At 34.4% G+C, this 16,097-nt stretch overlaps 2 protein-coding genes across 3 annotated transcripts; both read right to left on the reverse strand.

Annotated features, from left to right (window-relative positions):
- Positions 1 to 1,164: 1,164 nt before the first annotated feature.
- LOC127804138 (probable tocopherol O-methyltransferase, chloroplastic) lies at positions 1,165 to 5,797 on the reverse strand. Its single transcript, XM_052340921.1, is given in 8 exon segments — positions 1,165 to 1,563; positions 1,663 to 1,765; positions 1,947 to 2,150; positions 2,316 to 2,375; positions 2,377 to 2,421; positions 2,787 to 2,956; positions 5,288 to 5,357; positions 5,389 to 5,797. Coding segments are annotated over 8 exon segments (1,083 nt in total). The 5' UTR covers positions 5,716 to 5,797; the 3' UTR covers positions 1,165 to 1,459.
- Positions 5,798 to 9,367: 3,570 nt separating this feature from the next.
- LOC127804134 (probable tocopherol O-methyltransferase, chloroplastic) lies at positions 9,368 to 15,602 on the reverse strand. 2 transcript variants are annotated; one of them, XM_052340895.1, is made up of 7 exons: positions 15,459 to 15,602; positions 14,790 to 15,356; positions 11,083 to 11,252; positions 10,599 to 10,703; positions 10,230 to 10,433; positions 9,946 to 10,048; positions 9,368 to 9,850 (listed from the first exon to the last, which is right to left on the reverse strand). In XM_052340895.1, exons 2-7 carry the CDS (start codon positions 15,208 to 15,210, stop codon positions 9,747 to 9,749), a joined length of 1,107 nt encoding a protein of 368 aa, XP_052196855.1. In that variant the 5' UTR covers positions 15,211 to 15,356; positions 15,459 to 15,602; the 3' UTR covers positions 9,368 to 9,746. The 2 variants fall into 2 exon arrangements, with proteins under 2 accessions (XP_052196855.1, XP_052196866.1); XM_052340906.1 differs by having other exon boundaries at positions 9,368 to 9,870.
- Between the last annotated feature and the right edge of the window lie 495 nt (positions 15,603 to 16,097).

Consider the following 16,097-nt stretch of genomic DNA (forward strand, 5'->3'; position numbering starts at 1 on the left):
CAATAGATAGGAGCATAAACTGAAACATTATGGAGCTATAAAGATAGTTATTAAATCGTTAGTACCGCATAAAAACATTTCTCCTAGAGTAGCTGTTAATACGAATAAGAGAAACTCTGTTATAGCCATTTTTGTATATTTAAAGTACTCTATAAATAGAGAAATACATAGAGTTGAACATAGTAAAATAAGAAATTGAAAGATTTCATTGAAATTGTTTGTTTGAAAATTTCCCGAAAAGCTAATATAAGTTCTTCTCTCTAGTGGAATAATAGGGTTATTATGCTTATTAGTAAACTTGTTGAAGAGATGAAATATAACTAAGGTATATCTTTTTTATCAGAGATTGAATCGATCATCAGAATAAGAATTAGGCCAAAAAATGAATATGCCTACTCCATGCAAAAGCTGCAAGCATAAACTCAAGTGATTGGATCATGATAAGTTGAAATTCGTATCGATCATAAGTTCAACTATTTATTTTGCGCAGTGAGATAAAATCTCTATCTGTGATTTATCTTTTTTGTCAAAGTTTAAAACACAAAAAATAGGAAATCGCGTAGGGATAATAATCCCAAATATAGGGTGTTACACTTTTCATTCAGACTAAAAATATTGATTCAGTTTGGTATGTTTTTTTTTGGTACGAAGAGTAGTAATTTTTTATTTTTGGTCCATATTGATTAGAGTAAAAATCAAGTATATATATTTAAAGTTAAATTATTTTATTGAATCAAAAATCAAATATTAAATTATTATTAATTTTGTGTAAATCTATGTATATATTAATATGTATATATATTTTAAATTAATATTAAACACGAATAAAATTAATTTGCCACATTGAATCAGACGGTATCGGTCATGTTCGTTAGGTAATCGGTTCAATTTTTTATATAAAAATTCAAAGCTTTTTGATCTAGATTGATTGCACACGCTAGTGGATCATGTATATATTTATTGAAAAATAATATATTAACAAATAAATTTGGCAAATAACTCTTACAAATTGACTTGGAACACATAAATTTATAATGATTTTACCAAAAAAAAGGGACTGTAAATTGTAACCCTACCATTGGGTAACAACATTGGATTTAACAATATTTACATGGGGGCTTTGCAGGAAAGGAAATGACTAAATGGAAGAAGAAACAGGCAACAACTACAGTGTGAGTTTTATTGGTTGCTTCCCTTTTATACGTACATATTCCAGCAACTACTAGTCTAGTTTTTCCATATAAATTACAAACACAGAGCCCAGTTTTGAGGTTCCAATCACGTGCCTCCATTATTAGTTATAGACATTACAACGTACGTGGGGCATTAAACTAAAACAAAACCCAAAAAGAAAAAGACAGAAAGATAAAGGGAAGTGACAGATATACCCAAGATTGAATGTGCCAACCAACTGCCAAGGGATCAAAACCTACCTCCATTCATCATTGTGCTTTGTGAACTATAAGGGCTTTCGACATGTAATGATAGCAAACTTGATTAGTCCCTTCTTGTATCCTTGGATCATCAGTGGCATCACCAATGCCCCTCTTATGGTCTTCCATCCTGATCATCGATCAATTGGCAAATCTTTCAAGTGGAAATCCAACACGTAAACTAGAAGATAATAATTAATGCTCGTGAGTCGCATCAAGCCTGCCTTACCACTCTGCAGTAATGATACGAATCCCTTCCATGTCAATGCTGAACTTATCACTGCTGGCCAAAACGGTGCTACGTTTTCGGACCAATCAGCCGCCTTGATATCCTGCCATTATCAAACTCAAACCATGAGTTCACATATATACAGGCTCGCCCTGGCCGATAAACTCATTCTGATACCAAATGGCACCATGCACATGGAAACATATTGAAATGAAAGCATACATCACGTAGAATATTGTTTAGCCTTTATCTAAATGAGTTTGGTCAACTTCAAAAGTTACTACCTGGAGAGACAGGGATTGAAGTAAGTTCACGTAATCGGCTGTGGAGCACCATTCTGGAAGATAGTAAGCATCGCATATCTTTTTCAATAGCTTTTTCTCCTTTGGCGTCAAAGATTCCTCAGAAGGGGAGAGGTCCCTGTGGCACCATGTTACTATAATAATAGTACCTCCAGGTGCTGCTACTCGAGCCAATTCATTGACAAACTACCAGTTTGAGAATTTTAAGTCAGAGAGGACAATGTGAGCCAGCATAATCAAATGCCATGAATGTGGTAAGTACTGAAGAAATCATGGACAAGTAGTCATGCTTAATTAACTTGGACTTGAATGAACTTAAGATGAGAGTGGTGCATGGATGAGATAAAGGACCTTTGTCTTGTCAGGCATGTGTTCTCCACTCTCCATTGACCACACTAGATCAAATTGCCCGATCAGGAAATGGTTGATTTAAAGCATCTGCAACTTGGAAAGAAACCTGCTAATTTGCCACCTTGGTCATACAAAATGATTCACGGCTAGCATTTCTTATTTAAAGGGCAAGAAAAGATTATCATTTCTTAACATGGGGTCCGCATATTAGAACCCACAATGACCTAAATAATCATACATTTTGATGAAATTTCTAAGCGATCAAAGTCATAATTTGCTATAGTACAAGTTTTTTTTACTTAAGAATTGACATTTCAGATATTATTAAAATCTAGATTTCATCTTAAAATTTCTATAACATCTCTTATGTTTCACCAACCCTAACTTCATTAGTTGATGATGATGATCTTGAGTTTCCTCGGTTTCTAAAAACTAGTTGTCAAAATGGAAACCCATAAGGCTCAGACCAACCTTGTCAGCTAATCCTTGGGCAGCAGCAAGAGCTTGAGCCCTTTGGGCTTGGACAGGGCTTAGGGTGATGCCTTGGCATTGAGCTTCATATTTCCTAGCTAGATATCGAGAACTGCCTCCAATTCCACACCCAACATCAACAATGCTTTTGGGTGCGTTCATTGGGTCATCTGAAAACCAATTGATAAACGCATCAAAATATAAACGATAAGACATGTAGAGGTAATCTATGTTTAGAAAATGGGATAGAAAGAAGGCGAAATATTCATCGCGCACACAAACAGAGATTGAATTCTCAACAAAACATTGAACTAACGAGATCACAAATACGTTTTCATCCTCTGATCTTTACGAGATTTCCATCCATGCATTTGCAGACTTAGGTAGCATATGAGCAAGATAAGAAGGGAGTATCAAGATAATGACGAAATATTTTTCGGACTAAGATATAGAATGGTCAAAATAAAGTTGGAAAACATTTTAAGATTTTTATCAAATTGTTCGTTAAATTTTTTGAAATGCACTAAAGAACACAAGTGTCATTTTTTTTATCTGTAAAGACTATGATATACTTATTTTGAGGGGAGATGGGGGAGAGATAAGTAAATTTGAAAAAATCAAAATAAGAGGTTGTGACTTTTTTTCTAAGGGTTATCAAATAAGTTTATAACAAATGCGTTGAAAAGAATAAACATTCGAAATATTTTTCATATTTGATATTTTTTTGTCTCATCTTAGTTAGTAAACATTACCTTAGAAAACAAGATTCAAGAAGTTACCTAACGATGAGAATAGACTTGTCTTGTCAATGATACAAATATTTTTTTATTTCTGATTAACTAAATTTTAAATTCAACATGAATCCCTCCAAAAGATTAAATTAACTGTTTTCCTATGAAATTTATTTTGCAGGATAGGAATTCACTCACTCTTGATGCAAACGGAAATCATTGAGAATACTTTCTCCTTAACCTCTTTCATTCTTTATCTCTGTTACTTTTCCCACTTGCAACTATAGTCTATAACTATGGCTTTTCTCCTCTAGTTTCTAACAAGAATCTTCAAACACAAATATAAAATTTGTTTTAACAGCACAGTTTGTGTAGTGCATGTAGATTGACTTGAACCGTGGGGGTTTAAAAATTCTGTCAGTAGACCTACTAATAGGGAGACTAAAAACACGTGACAACCAAGAACTACTACCAATTGGGAGTCCCACCTGAACAAAACAGAAAAAGTCCAGGAACGTACTGAAAAAACAACGCCATCCTATATGGTCCACATACTGGGAGACTGTAAGGGTCACCCCAGTCCAGTCTCCCAGTTTCTTTCAGTCTCAAGTCTCCAGTACACCATGTCTCCCCGAGACATTTCGGATATTTAGGAGACATTCAGTCTTTCGGATACTATTTTTAGTTCAAAATAATATTTTTGGATTTTCAATTTTTTTTTTTTTATCTTTCAATAAATTTTTACTTGTAATAGATCACTAAATATAAGGGTAAGCAAGCACGTGAAAAACTCACTCGGAGGGAGGGCCACGCCCCCCTCTATATGCCGGCGTTCCGAGGGCAGGAGAACATTTCTGTCTTATCAAACTCAAGAGGATGGACTAAAATATTATTGGAAGGAAATTGAACTCCAATTCTGTGTTCTAAATACGTTCGCCATTAGAAACAAATGCACATTTCTAATTGTACACCAAAAATGTGTCTGCTACTTTGCTAGGCACTAGGCAGAATATTGAATATGAATACTGGAGAATAAATGCATTCTCTATTCATCTTCTTACTATCAATACTGGAGAATAAATGAACTCTCTTTATCATCTTCTTACTATCAGTAGTCTTTATATACGCAGTGCATAAAATTTTATTCCTGCAGTCAAGAAGCCCTTTGACAGAATTTACAGTTTTTAGTTTTCATTTTTTATGTAGAGTTTTCGTTTAGTATAACATGTGCGGTAACTTCATTTTGTTTTGGATTTTGTATTTAAATTTTATAAATTTTTGCATATTTTCTGCTCACCTATCCGTCGTCGGCGACTAAAGATCGCCGGAAGTCACTGCCGACTCCCATAGGAGTTGACAGAGTGAGTCAGGGAGTCGCCGGCGCTACTCTGAGGCGAACAGAGGGCCTTTGTCACAACGCCCCTTCAACGAGGAGACAAGCTCGAGAGTATAGACTTATGTTCTACATTACAAACGCGCGTCTCAGAAGAAAAGAACTGGCGTGTAATATAGCTAGTGTCGCCGGTGGAGAATGGTGGCTTTGCCCGTGGTCGGTTGGCTTGGGTGCTCGCCGGTGGAGAATGGCGTCTTTGCCAGTTGAGAGAGAGGGGTTTGGCCGATAGTTTTGTCCCGCCTCTCTCCCATCATATTCACCTTTTAATATATCGTGATAAATTACTTTATGAGCGATATCTCGTCCCTATAAAGCATTCTGTAAGATTGCTTCTGTGCAAATAGTACAACTCAATTGAGAAAGGAAAGAAAGCAAACCGGAAAGAGCGGCGAAACGGAGAGCCTCTTCGATCATCCGAATTTGAGCGGATCTATGGTCGACGGAAAGCTTCGAGACGGAGGAGCCTAGGTTTAGCAGCATTAGCAGTAGCAGGTTCGTAGAAGCCGTGATGCAAGTGGTCTCCCCAAATCTCTTCCCATATCCCCGACGATTCGTCGTAGAACTCGGCAATCTGTTCCTTGAGCCGCTTGTCTTCCTCCTCCTGCCTCGCGCGCGGAGCAGGCTTCATCGTCGATGAGGCACCGGCCACAGCGGTTGGCCGCCTTGTCTTAGCCGCAATGCCGGAAGTTCTCCCCGGAGTCTGGATCCACCGGCCTAGCAGCGGCCGGCAGGTGGAGAGGCTCGTGTTGCGAACCACCAGGCTCCTGCTCCCGCACGAATTGCACAACCACGCAGCCCCACTCATATATATATATATATATTATATAGTCTTTCTTGTGGAGATTGAGTATTGATTGCTTCTTTCGTGCGGAAATTGAATATTGATTGCTTCTTTCGTCCAGAGATTGAATATTGATTTGCTTGTTTCTTGCGGAGATTGAATATTGAATCTGGTAGTGGTTGCTGACATCACCCATACATGCCCTGTACATATATAGAAATAGATATAGATACAGATACAGATATTTTTATGATCGTGTCGTATCGTATGCGGCGCGTGTGGTGGATACTGAATTTACAGTGTGAATGAATGGCCTTGAAATTACTTCCCCAATGAATGGTTGGCAGTAGATTGGAGAGTTTTCATCTTGTGTGGATTGGATAATTGGCACCATCAATCTATGTTGCACGAAAATACTTTCATAAGAATCGTTTCTTTGTTTCAAAAATATTTTCGAAATATTTTCTATTCCTGTTTTGGATCCTATTCATGCCTAACTTTTTTTAAAAAATGTTCATTTTCACGTTTCCACTTCCTATCAAAAGCGTTTTCCTGTTTTCGTTTTCTATCAAAAACATTTTCCGTTTCCATGCAACATAGCCAGCAGTTACCAACCTGCCAAGGCCGGCTCCAGGGCTGGCCGGGCGATTACAAATTTAGGCACCTTTTAAAAAATAATTAAAAATGCTAAAAATTTATTTTTTTTAAGATATAAAATTATTAATTAAATTTTTATATTTTAATTTAAAAAATAAATAATTTTCAATTAACAATATAGTCAAATTACTTAATCTTTCTTCTTTTTTTTATATAATTGAAAGTAAATAAGATTTTATAAATTTTAATTTTAAAAAATTTAATTAATAAAAATAGTTAATAATATTCTATAAGTTATCTATGCATTTGAAAAAGAATTTATTTTTTTAATAAAATTTAGTATCATAAGTGATGTTTTTATTTCTATGATTATAATTTCTTTTAAAATTTTTAATTTTAAAAATAAATCTAAATTATCAATTTTAGAGAACTATCATATTTTAAAAAAAATTAAGATTTAAACATTTTTTTTTTCAAATTATCATCATCAAGTAATTTTAACTTTTCTATATTATAAATGAAACAAAAATTATCTTCGTAAATTATAATTGTTCGAATCTATTTTTAAGAGAATAAATAGTGATTAACTAAATATGTAAAATAATTAATTCAAAAAGATTCTTCAATAGATAATTTAATCTTCTCATTTACATTTTCATCAAATTATTTATTTCTCCTTATTATATGTTTTTCACAAAACTTTGATTCTATATTTATTTGTTCTACAATCTTTTTAAATTATAGAAGATTTAAAATTATTTTTTCTATAATTTAAAAAAAAAAAGACATTTCAAGTAATCTATTGCAATAGTAATGTCCATATCTTTATATTATAAATATTTACTCATTGTATTAATAACAAATAATATATCATACCAAATAATCATACCTAACATAAATTCAAAACTTTTAATTTCATATGTAAATATTTACTAACTGTATTAACAACAAATAATATATATATATATATAAATTTCGCTATAACATTATTAACTTTTAGATATACATTTAATATTAAAAATAATATTATTTTACGAACATGAAAAGAAATAAAAACAAAAGAAAAAACGTACGGGTTAAACCCATTTCATGCAATTATTGGTTAGATTATAAGTGACAAATTTATTAATTTAATTAAAAGCACTTTGTTTAGGCTCATTTGTCAAAAGGGAATGGAAAACAGATGCGGAAAGCAAGTGTCAACACCAAAGCTAAGGCAAAAGTGAAGGCTGAAGCTGGGCAGAAACTTTTTAGGGGCCCTCATTTTTGTTGGGGGCTCTGCGCATAGATTTTAGTGGTCCATGTCATAAGCCAAACACTGCAATCTCCCAATAAATTAAAGAAAACGAAAGGTATGACCAATAATATCTTATATATTTTTTGATTTATACATATTTATTTTTGATAAAAAAAAAAGAAAACAAAGGGTACTTTAATCTAGGGACGTGGGCCCTTAGTGTCCCATAAAATGTTCCCCAATACACCCACTAGCTCCTCTTTTAAGTGGACTTTTTTTTTTATTGATTAAAATCAAACCCTAGTTAATTAAAGTGATCTAAATCATGCATTTTAATGAGAAGATTACAAAACATTAGATTTAAGAATAAATAAATCTAAAAAAATATAAATAATAGATTTAAGAATATAAGACATTTAAATTAGAGGGCTTATATTATTTTTGTAGAATAATGTCAACTAACTTTTGAAATTAATACCTTAAAAAGGTAAAACAAACTATCACAAAAAATGTACATACTTTTCTATCTATTAGTTTTAGTTTCTATAAATAAGGACTAAGGCGTGATCATCCACTTTTTAAGTATGTGAATAATATTATATAAAATATATTACTTTTTTCTCTTTTACTTTTAATAGATTTGAGTTAGCCATACCTTGTGAGGGAGATACTCTGTTTTTGAGGAAGTCTGCTGAATATTAAAATTTTTTGTGTAAATATAAATTTATTATTATATTTCAACAATAACATATAATAAAGTAAAAAGGTTTGAAATTTTTGCACTTTCAAGTAAATTTAAATTTTGTTATGTGTGGGATATTCCACAAGTAAAGTTTTATAATATTTAATATCGGGCCATATTGTCATTTAATTTAGGATAACGAGGTTAATGGATGATTTTTAAATATTTAATTTTGAACCATATTGTCATTTAATTTAATATAACAAGATTAATCATCATTTGAGCTGCTAAATTCATTCGTTTAGTGAGTAAAATATTAAAGTTACTCTTACTTAATTTTAATAATCACAAAAATAAAATTAGTAAAATCAAACAAAAGGCATTTTGGATATTTCGATCACTCAATGAATAAATTCATCCACCTAATTGTTATTAATATTATTATTTCCTTCATTATAACAGATTTTGTGGTGGGTCGTCTAGATTAAATAGCCATAATCCAGGGTACCCTTATCTAAAAATAATATATATTTATTAAAGATTAATTATTATTTTAAAGACAATAAATAATATTATATAATTACTATTATTATTTATTGTTTAGTTCACTATCAAACAAAACAAAGCGTGAAGAAATGGGCTATTTGAATTTGAATTTGATGGAGATTGACAGCATACTGAGAAGATTTTTTGAGATTAAAATAAAATAAATAAATAAAGTTTACAAAACAAAGAGAATCAGTCAATCAAGTGACAAGAGTCAGCTGTCAAGTAAAAGAGATATTTATTTAAAATTACTAATAATAAATAAAACTAATTATTTTATTAGACTAAAATTGCGCTTGAATTTAGTCATTTAATTAAATCTTATTATTTTAAATTTATTGTTCATATATGCTTTTATTGAAACCATTTAAATTTGGGTCCATATCCAAATGAAGAAAAAGAAAAATTTTAAATTTAATTTAATAAATTTCATCATTGAATAATGAATTTTGAATTTGACACTTCCAAGACAGAAGAAGACGATTTGCTATTTTGCTCCAAATCCAAATTGCATCATCATATTCATACACGGCATTGAATCCCGACAATTCACATCTTGCTAAACTTTCCTCTTAAGTCTTGTTTCTTCTCATCAAGTTATTATGACATCTCCCTTCATATTCATAAATAAATTTATAATAAATTTGATAAGTAACTCTTACAAATTCCTAAATGGGAGAAGAAACGGGCAACAACTACAGTGGGAGTTTTATTGGTTGCTTCCCTTTTGTACGTACATATTCCAGCAACTACTAGTCTAGTTTTTCCATATAAATTACAAACACAGAGCCCAGTTTTGAGGTTCCAATCACGTGCCTCCATTATTAGTTATAGACATTGGAACGACCGTGGGCCATAAAACTAGAACAAAACCCAAAAAGAAAAAGACAGACAGAAAGATAAAGGGAAGTGACAGATATACCCAAGATTGAATGTGCCAACCAACTGCCAAGGGATCAAAACCTACCTCCATTCACCATTGTGCTTTGTGAACTATAAGGGCTTTCGACATGTAATGATAGCAAACTTGATTAGTCCCTTCTTGTATCCTTGGATCATCAGTGGCATCACCAATGCCCCTCTTATGGTCTTCCATCCTGATCATCAATTGGCAAATCTTTCAAGTGGAAATCCAACACGTAAACTAGAAGATAATAATTAATGCTCGTGAGTCGAATCAAGCCTGCCTTACCACTCTGCAGTAATGATACGAATCCCTTCCATGTCAATGCTGAACTTATCACTGCTGGCCAAAACGGTGCTACGTTTTCGGACCAATCAGCCGCCTTGATATCCTGCCATTATCAAACTCAAACCATGAGTTCACATATATACAGGCTCGCCCAGGCCGATAAACTCATTCTGATACCAAATGGCACCATGCACATGGAAACATATTGAAATGAAAGCATACATCACGTAGAATATTGTTTAGCCTTTATCTAAATGAGTTTGGTCAACTTCAAAAGTTACTACCTGGAGAGACAGAGATTGAAGTAAGTTCACGTAATCGGCTGTGGAGCACCATTCCGGAAGATAGTAAGCATCGCATATCTTTTTCAATAGCTTTTTCTCCTTTGGCGTCAAAGATTCCTCAGAAGGGGAGAGGTCCCTGTGGCACCACGTTACTATAATAATAGTACCTCCAGGTGCTGCAACTCGAGCCAATTCATTGACAAACTACCAGTTTGAGAATTTTAAGTCAGAGGGCACAATGTGAGCCAGCATAATCAAATGCCATGAATGTGGTAAGTACTGAAGAAATCATGGACAAGTAGCCATGCTTAATTAACTTGGACTTGAATGAACTTAAGATGAGAGTGGTGCATGGATGAGATAAAGGACCTTTGTCTTGTCAGGCATGTGTTCTCCACTCTCCATTGACCACACAAGATCAAATTGCCCATCAGGGAATGGTTGATTTAAAGCATCTGCAACTTGGAAAGAAACCTGCTAATTTGCCACCTTGGTCATACAAAATGATTCACGGCTAGCATTTCTTATTTAAAGGGCAAGAAAAGATTATCATTTCTTAACATGGGGTCCGCATATTAGAACCCACAATGACCTAAATAATCATACAGTTTGATGAAATTTCTAAGGGATCAAAGTCATAATTTGTTATAGTTTTTTTTTTTTTTTTTTACTTAAGAATGACATTTCAGATGTTACTAAATTTAGATTTCATTTTAAAATTTCTATAACAACTCTTTTGTTTCACCAATCCTAACTTAATTAGGATAAAGTGTAATTGATGATGATGATCTTGAGTTTCCTCGGTTTCTAAAAACTAGTTGTCAAAATGGAAACCCATAAGGCTCAGACAAACCTTGTCAGCTAATCCTTGGGCAGCGGCAAGAGCTTGAGCCCTTTGGGCTTGGACAGGGCTTAGGGTGATGCCTTGGCATTGAGCTTCATATTTCCTAGCTAGATATCGAGAACTGCCTCCAATTCCACACCCAACATCAACAATGCTTTTGGGTCTGTTCATTGGGTCATCTGAAAACCAATTGATAAACGCATCAAAATATAAACGATAAGACATGTAGTGGTAATCTATGTTCAGAAAATGGGTTAGAAAGAAAGTGAAAATATTCATCGTGCACACAAACACAAATAGAGATTGAAATTTCAATAAAACATTGAATTAACAACATCACAGATACTTTTTCATCATCAGATCTTTACCAAATTTCTATCTATGCGTTTGCAGACTTAGCAACATATGATCAAAATAAGAGAGTATTAACATAAGTATAGAATATTTTTCAAATCAAGATATAGAATGATCAAAATAAGATTGAAAAATATTTTAAAATTTTTTTCAAACTATTTGTTAAATTTTTTGGAATGCACTAAATGACACAAATATTATTTTTTCTTATATGTAATAACCAAAATATATTTATTTTGAGGGGAAGAGGGTGGAGAGATAAGTTAATTTGAAAAAATCATAATAAGAAGTTGCGTAACTTCTTTTCTAAGAGTTATCAAATAAGTTTAACAATATGTTAAAAATGATAAACATTCAAAATACTTTTCATATTTAATATTTTTTATCTCATATCGTAAGTTAATAAACATTATCTTATAAAACAAGGTCTAAGAAATTACCTAATAGTGAGAAAAGACTTATTCTTGTCGGTGATACAAATACCTTTCTATTTCTGAGTAACTAAATTTTAAATTCAACATTAATTCCTCCAAAAGATTAAATTAACTGTTTTCCTATGAAATTTATTTTACAGGATAGGAATTCACTCACTCTTGATGCAAACGGAAATCTCATTGAGAATACTTTCTCCTTTAACTTCTTTCATTCTTCATCTCTGTTACTTTTCCCACTTGCAACTATTGTCTATATGTATGGCTTTTCTCCTCTACTTTCTAACAAGAATATTCAAATATAAATATAAAAAAAAATACTATTTGTACATGATGAATGACCAAAAAATATTAAAATGACAAAAGTGCCCTCTCCTGTAATTATTTTCCCTTTTTTTTTTTTCATGGCTGCCTCATCTCTCATCTCTCTCTTCTTTTCATGGGCACCTCAAGCAACCGTCGACAGTCTTTGCCCTCGCCACCGTCGACTACCACTGTATCTTCTTGTCGCCTCGTTAAGAGGATCACGTTGATCGTCGCATTACCATCGCCAGCGCCGATGCATCCTCTTGTCACCTCGCCGAGAGGATCGCACCGACCGTCGCACTGTCGTTGACCCTTCCATCATCGATTGTCGCTGCATCTTCTTGTCGTCTCACCAAAAGGATTGCGCTGATTGTTGCACCATTATCGACTCTGCCATTGTCGATCGTCGCTGCATCCTCTTGTCACCTTTCCTTGAGGATTGCGTCGACCGCCGTACTGTTGTCACCCCTCATCCTCGTCAAAAGGATCACGTCGACCACCGTACTGCTATTGTCGTAGGTTCTTTTTTTCTACCAAGTTTGCAAACATATTCTCTCCTGATCAAGTCCAAATCGGACTTCATCGATGGTTGCAAAAATTGTTCGATCTATAGTCGAGAAGTGTTCGAAATTGTGATCAAGTCCAAATCGGACTTCATCGATGGTCGCAAAAATTGTTCGATCTGTAGTCGAGAAGTGTTCGAAATTGTGATCAAGTCCAAATCGAACTTCATCGATGGTCGCAAAAATTGTTTGATCCGTAGTCGAGAAGTGTCTGAAATTGTGATCAAGTCCAAATCGGACTTCATCGATGGTCGCAAAAATTGTTCGATCCGTAGTTGAGAAGTGTTCGAAATTATCAACGAGAGTGGTGGATACGGACAATAGTAGGTGACGGGCAGTTGTAGCCAGTTGGTGGAGCGACAATGACAATGGTTTCTCAAGACTAGAGGATTATGAAAAAATTATTTGAGAAATCAGTATTTTTATTATTTTATCATATGCGTAAATATGTACATGGAGTGCAATTTTGTTCACCCCCGTTAAAGGGGGTGAACAAAATTGCACTCATGTACATGTACCATTGTTGAATATAAAATTTGATTTTACAGCACACTCTGTGTAGTGCCTGTAGATTGAATTGCAGCGTGCTCAGAAAACAGGGTCTAAACATTCTGTCAGTAGACCTACTATTAGGGAGACAAAAACACGTGGCAACCAATAACTGTAAATTCCGTCAAAGCAGCGCCATGCTCCATATGGTCCAGGGCAGTCTCCAGTCCAGTCTCCCAGCTTCTTTCAGTCTCCAGTACACCATGTCGCCCGGAGACTTTTGGGATATTTAGGAGACATTCAGTCTTTCGATACTATTTTTAGTTTAAAATAATATTTTTGAATTTTTAATTTTTTTATCTTTTAATAAATTTTTACTTATAATAGATTACTAAATATAAGGGTAAGTAAGCGTGTGAAAAACTCACTGAAGAAGGGCGTGGGCCCCCTCTCTCTGTATGTCAGCTTTTCGATGCGGAGAACATTTCTGCCTTGTCAAACTCAAGACAAGAGGATGGACTAAAATATTATTGAAAGGAAATTGAACTCCAATTCTGTGTTCTAAATACATTCGCCATTGGAAACAAATGCACATTTCTATATTACGGACTCGCGGCCCGTCGAACCCATATCAGGATTACCATGATAAAGATAAATTAGAATGTGTCTGACTGATCAAATCTTATTTTTTTTAAATTACGTTTATTGACACTTACTGAGAATCACTCAAATAAATTTTTATTTCTCTTAAGAATCGATCTCACGTTGACAATCTCTGGCATGACTTTAAAATCCTCTCCTTTGTCAGCTTTGTCAGCCCTGGGACAACAAATGCACATTTCTAATTGTTGTACACCAAAAATGTGTCTGCTACTTTGCTAGGCACTAGGCAGAATATTGAAAATGAATACTGGAGAATAAACGCATTCTCTATTCATCTTCTTACTATCAATACTGGAGAATAAATGCACACTCTTTATCATCTTCTTACTATCAGTAGTCTTTATATACGTAGTGTATAAAATTTTATTCTAGCAGTCAAGCTCTTTGACGGAATTTACAGTTTTTAGTTTTCATTTTTTATTTTTTATGTAGAGTTTTCGTTTAGTATAACATGTGCGGTAACTTCATTTTGTTTTGAATTTTTTATTTAATTTTTATAATTTTTTGTATATTTTCTGCTCACCTGTCTGTTCGCCGGAAGTCACTGCCGACTCCCATAGGAGTTGACAGAGTGGGTCAGGGAGTCGCCGACGCTACTCAGAGGCGAACAGAGGGCCTTCGTCACAACGCCCCTTCAACGAGGAGACGAGCTCGAGAGTAAAGACTTATGTTCTTCATTACAAATGCGCATCTCAGAAGAAAAGAACCGGTATGTAATAAAGCTATACAGATTTTTTTTATTAGCACTAAAAGAGTTATCGAATATCCGAACACAAGCAAGAACCACGGGAGCCTCAGGATAACGCAGAACATATCTAAACCGTTGATTCCTTGATTCTTGAAGAACGAGCGGTATCACTAGTAGCAATATCTAAATTCACGTCTAATTGAGAAAGGAAAGAAAGCAAACCGGAAAGAGCGGCGAAACGGAGAGCCTCTTCGATCATCCGAATTTGAGCGGATCTATGGTCGACGGAAAGCTTCGAGACGGAAGAGCTAGGTTTAGCAGTAGCAGGTTCGTAGAAGCCGTGATGCAAGTGGTCTCCCCAAATCTCCTCCCATATCCCCGACGATTCGTCGTAGAACTCGGCAATCTGTTCCTTGAGCCGCTTGTCTTCCTCCTCCTGCCTCGCGCGCGGAGCAGGCTTCATCGTCGACGAGGCACCGGCGACAGCGGTTGGCCGCCTTGTCTTAGCCGCAATGCCGGAAGTTCTCCCCGGAGTCTGGATCCACCGGCCTAGCAGCGGCCTGCACGTGGAGAGGCTCGTGTTGCGAACCACCAGGCTCCTGCTCCCGCACGAATTGCACAACCACGCAGCCCCACTCATCATATATATTATTTATATAGTCTTTCTTGCGGAGATTGAATATTGATTCTTTCTTCCAGAGATTGAATATTGATTTGCTTGTTTCTTGCGGAGATTGAAAATTGAATCTGGTAGTGGTTGCTGCCATCACCCATACATCCACCTATGACCTATACATATGTTAGAAATAGATATAGATACGGATACAGATACAGATAGAGTGTGAATGTAAGTATTTCATCAACTGTGAGAGTGAATGGCCCTGAAATTACCTCCCCATGAATGGTTGGCAGATTGGAGAGGTGTCACGTTGTGTGGAGTGGAAAATTGGTACCAACAGCTGCCAACCTCCCAAAAGATTGAAGAAAACGGAGGGTACTTTAACCTAGGGACGTGGACCCTTTGTGTCCCATAAAATGTTCCCCTATACACCCCCTAGCTCCTCTTTTAAGTGGACCCTTTTTTATTGATTAAAATCAAACCCTAGTTAATCAAAGGGATCTAAATCATGCATTTTAATGAGAACGAATCTTTGGTTTGATGGTGATGTGTTTTGTGCTAAAAATATTAGATTTAAGAATAAATAAATTTAAAAAAATAAAATAAAAAATTACAAAAAATTTACATCAGAAAATCTTTTTTATAACTCTCGTATGAACATTAATATAACACTCTTCAAATGTTATTTTTTTTCAAATATGGTATCAATTAATTTCTAAAATTGATACCTTAAAAAGTTAGAACAAATAACTATAAAAAATATAAATAATTTCACATTTACTAGTTTTAATCTCTATAAATAAGGAATGATCATTCACTTCCTAAATAAGTGAAAAATACTACATAAAATATATTATTTTCTCCTTTTAACTTTTAATAGATTTGACTTATGCATTAGGAAGTCTTTAAGG

Source organism: Diospyros lotus, chromosome 1 (genome assembly GCF_014633365.1).
Source record: "Diospyros lotus cultivar Yz01 chromosome 1, ASM1463336v1, whole genome shotgun sequence".
NCBI lineage: Eukaryota > Viridiplantae > Streptophyta > Magnoliopsida > Ericales > Ebenaceae > Diospyros > Diospyros lotus.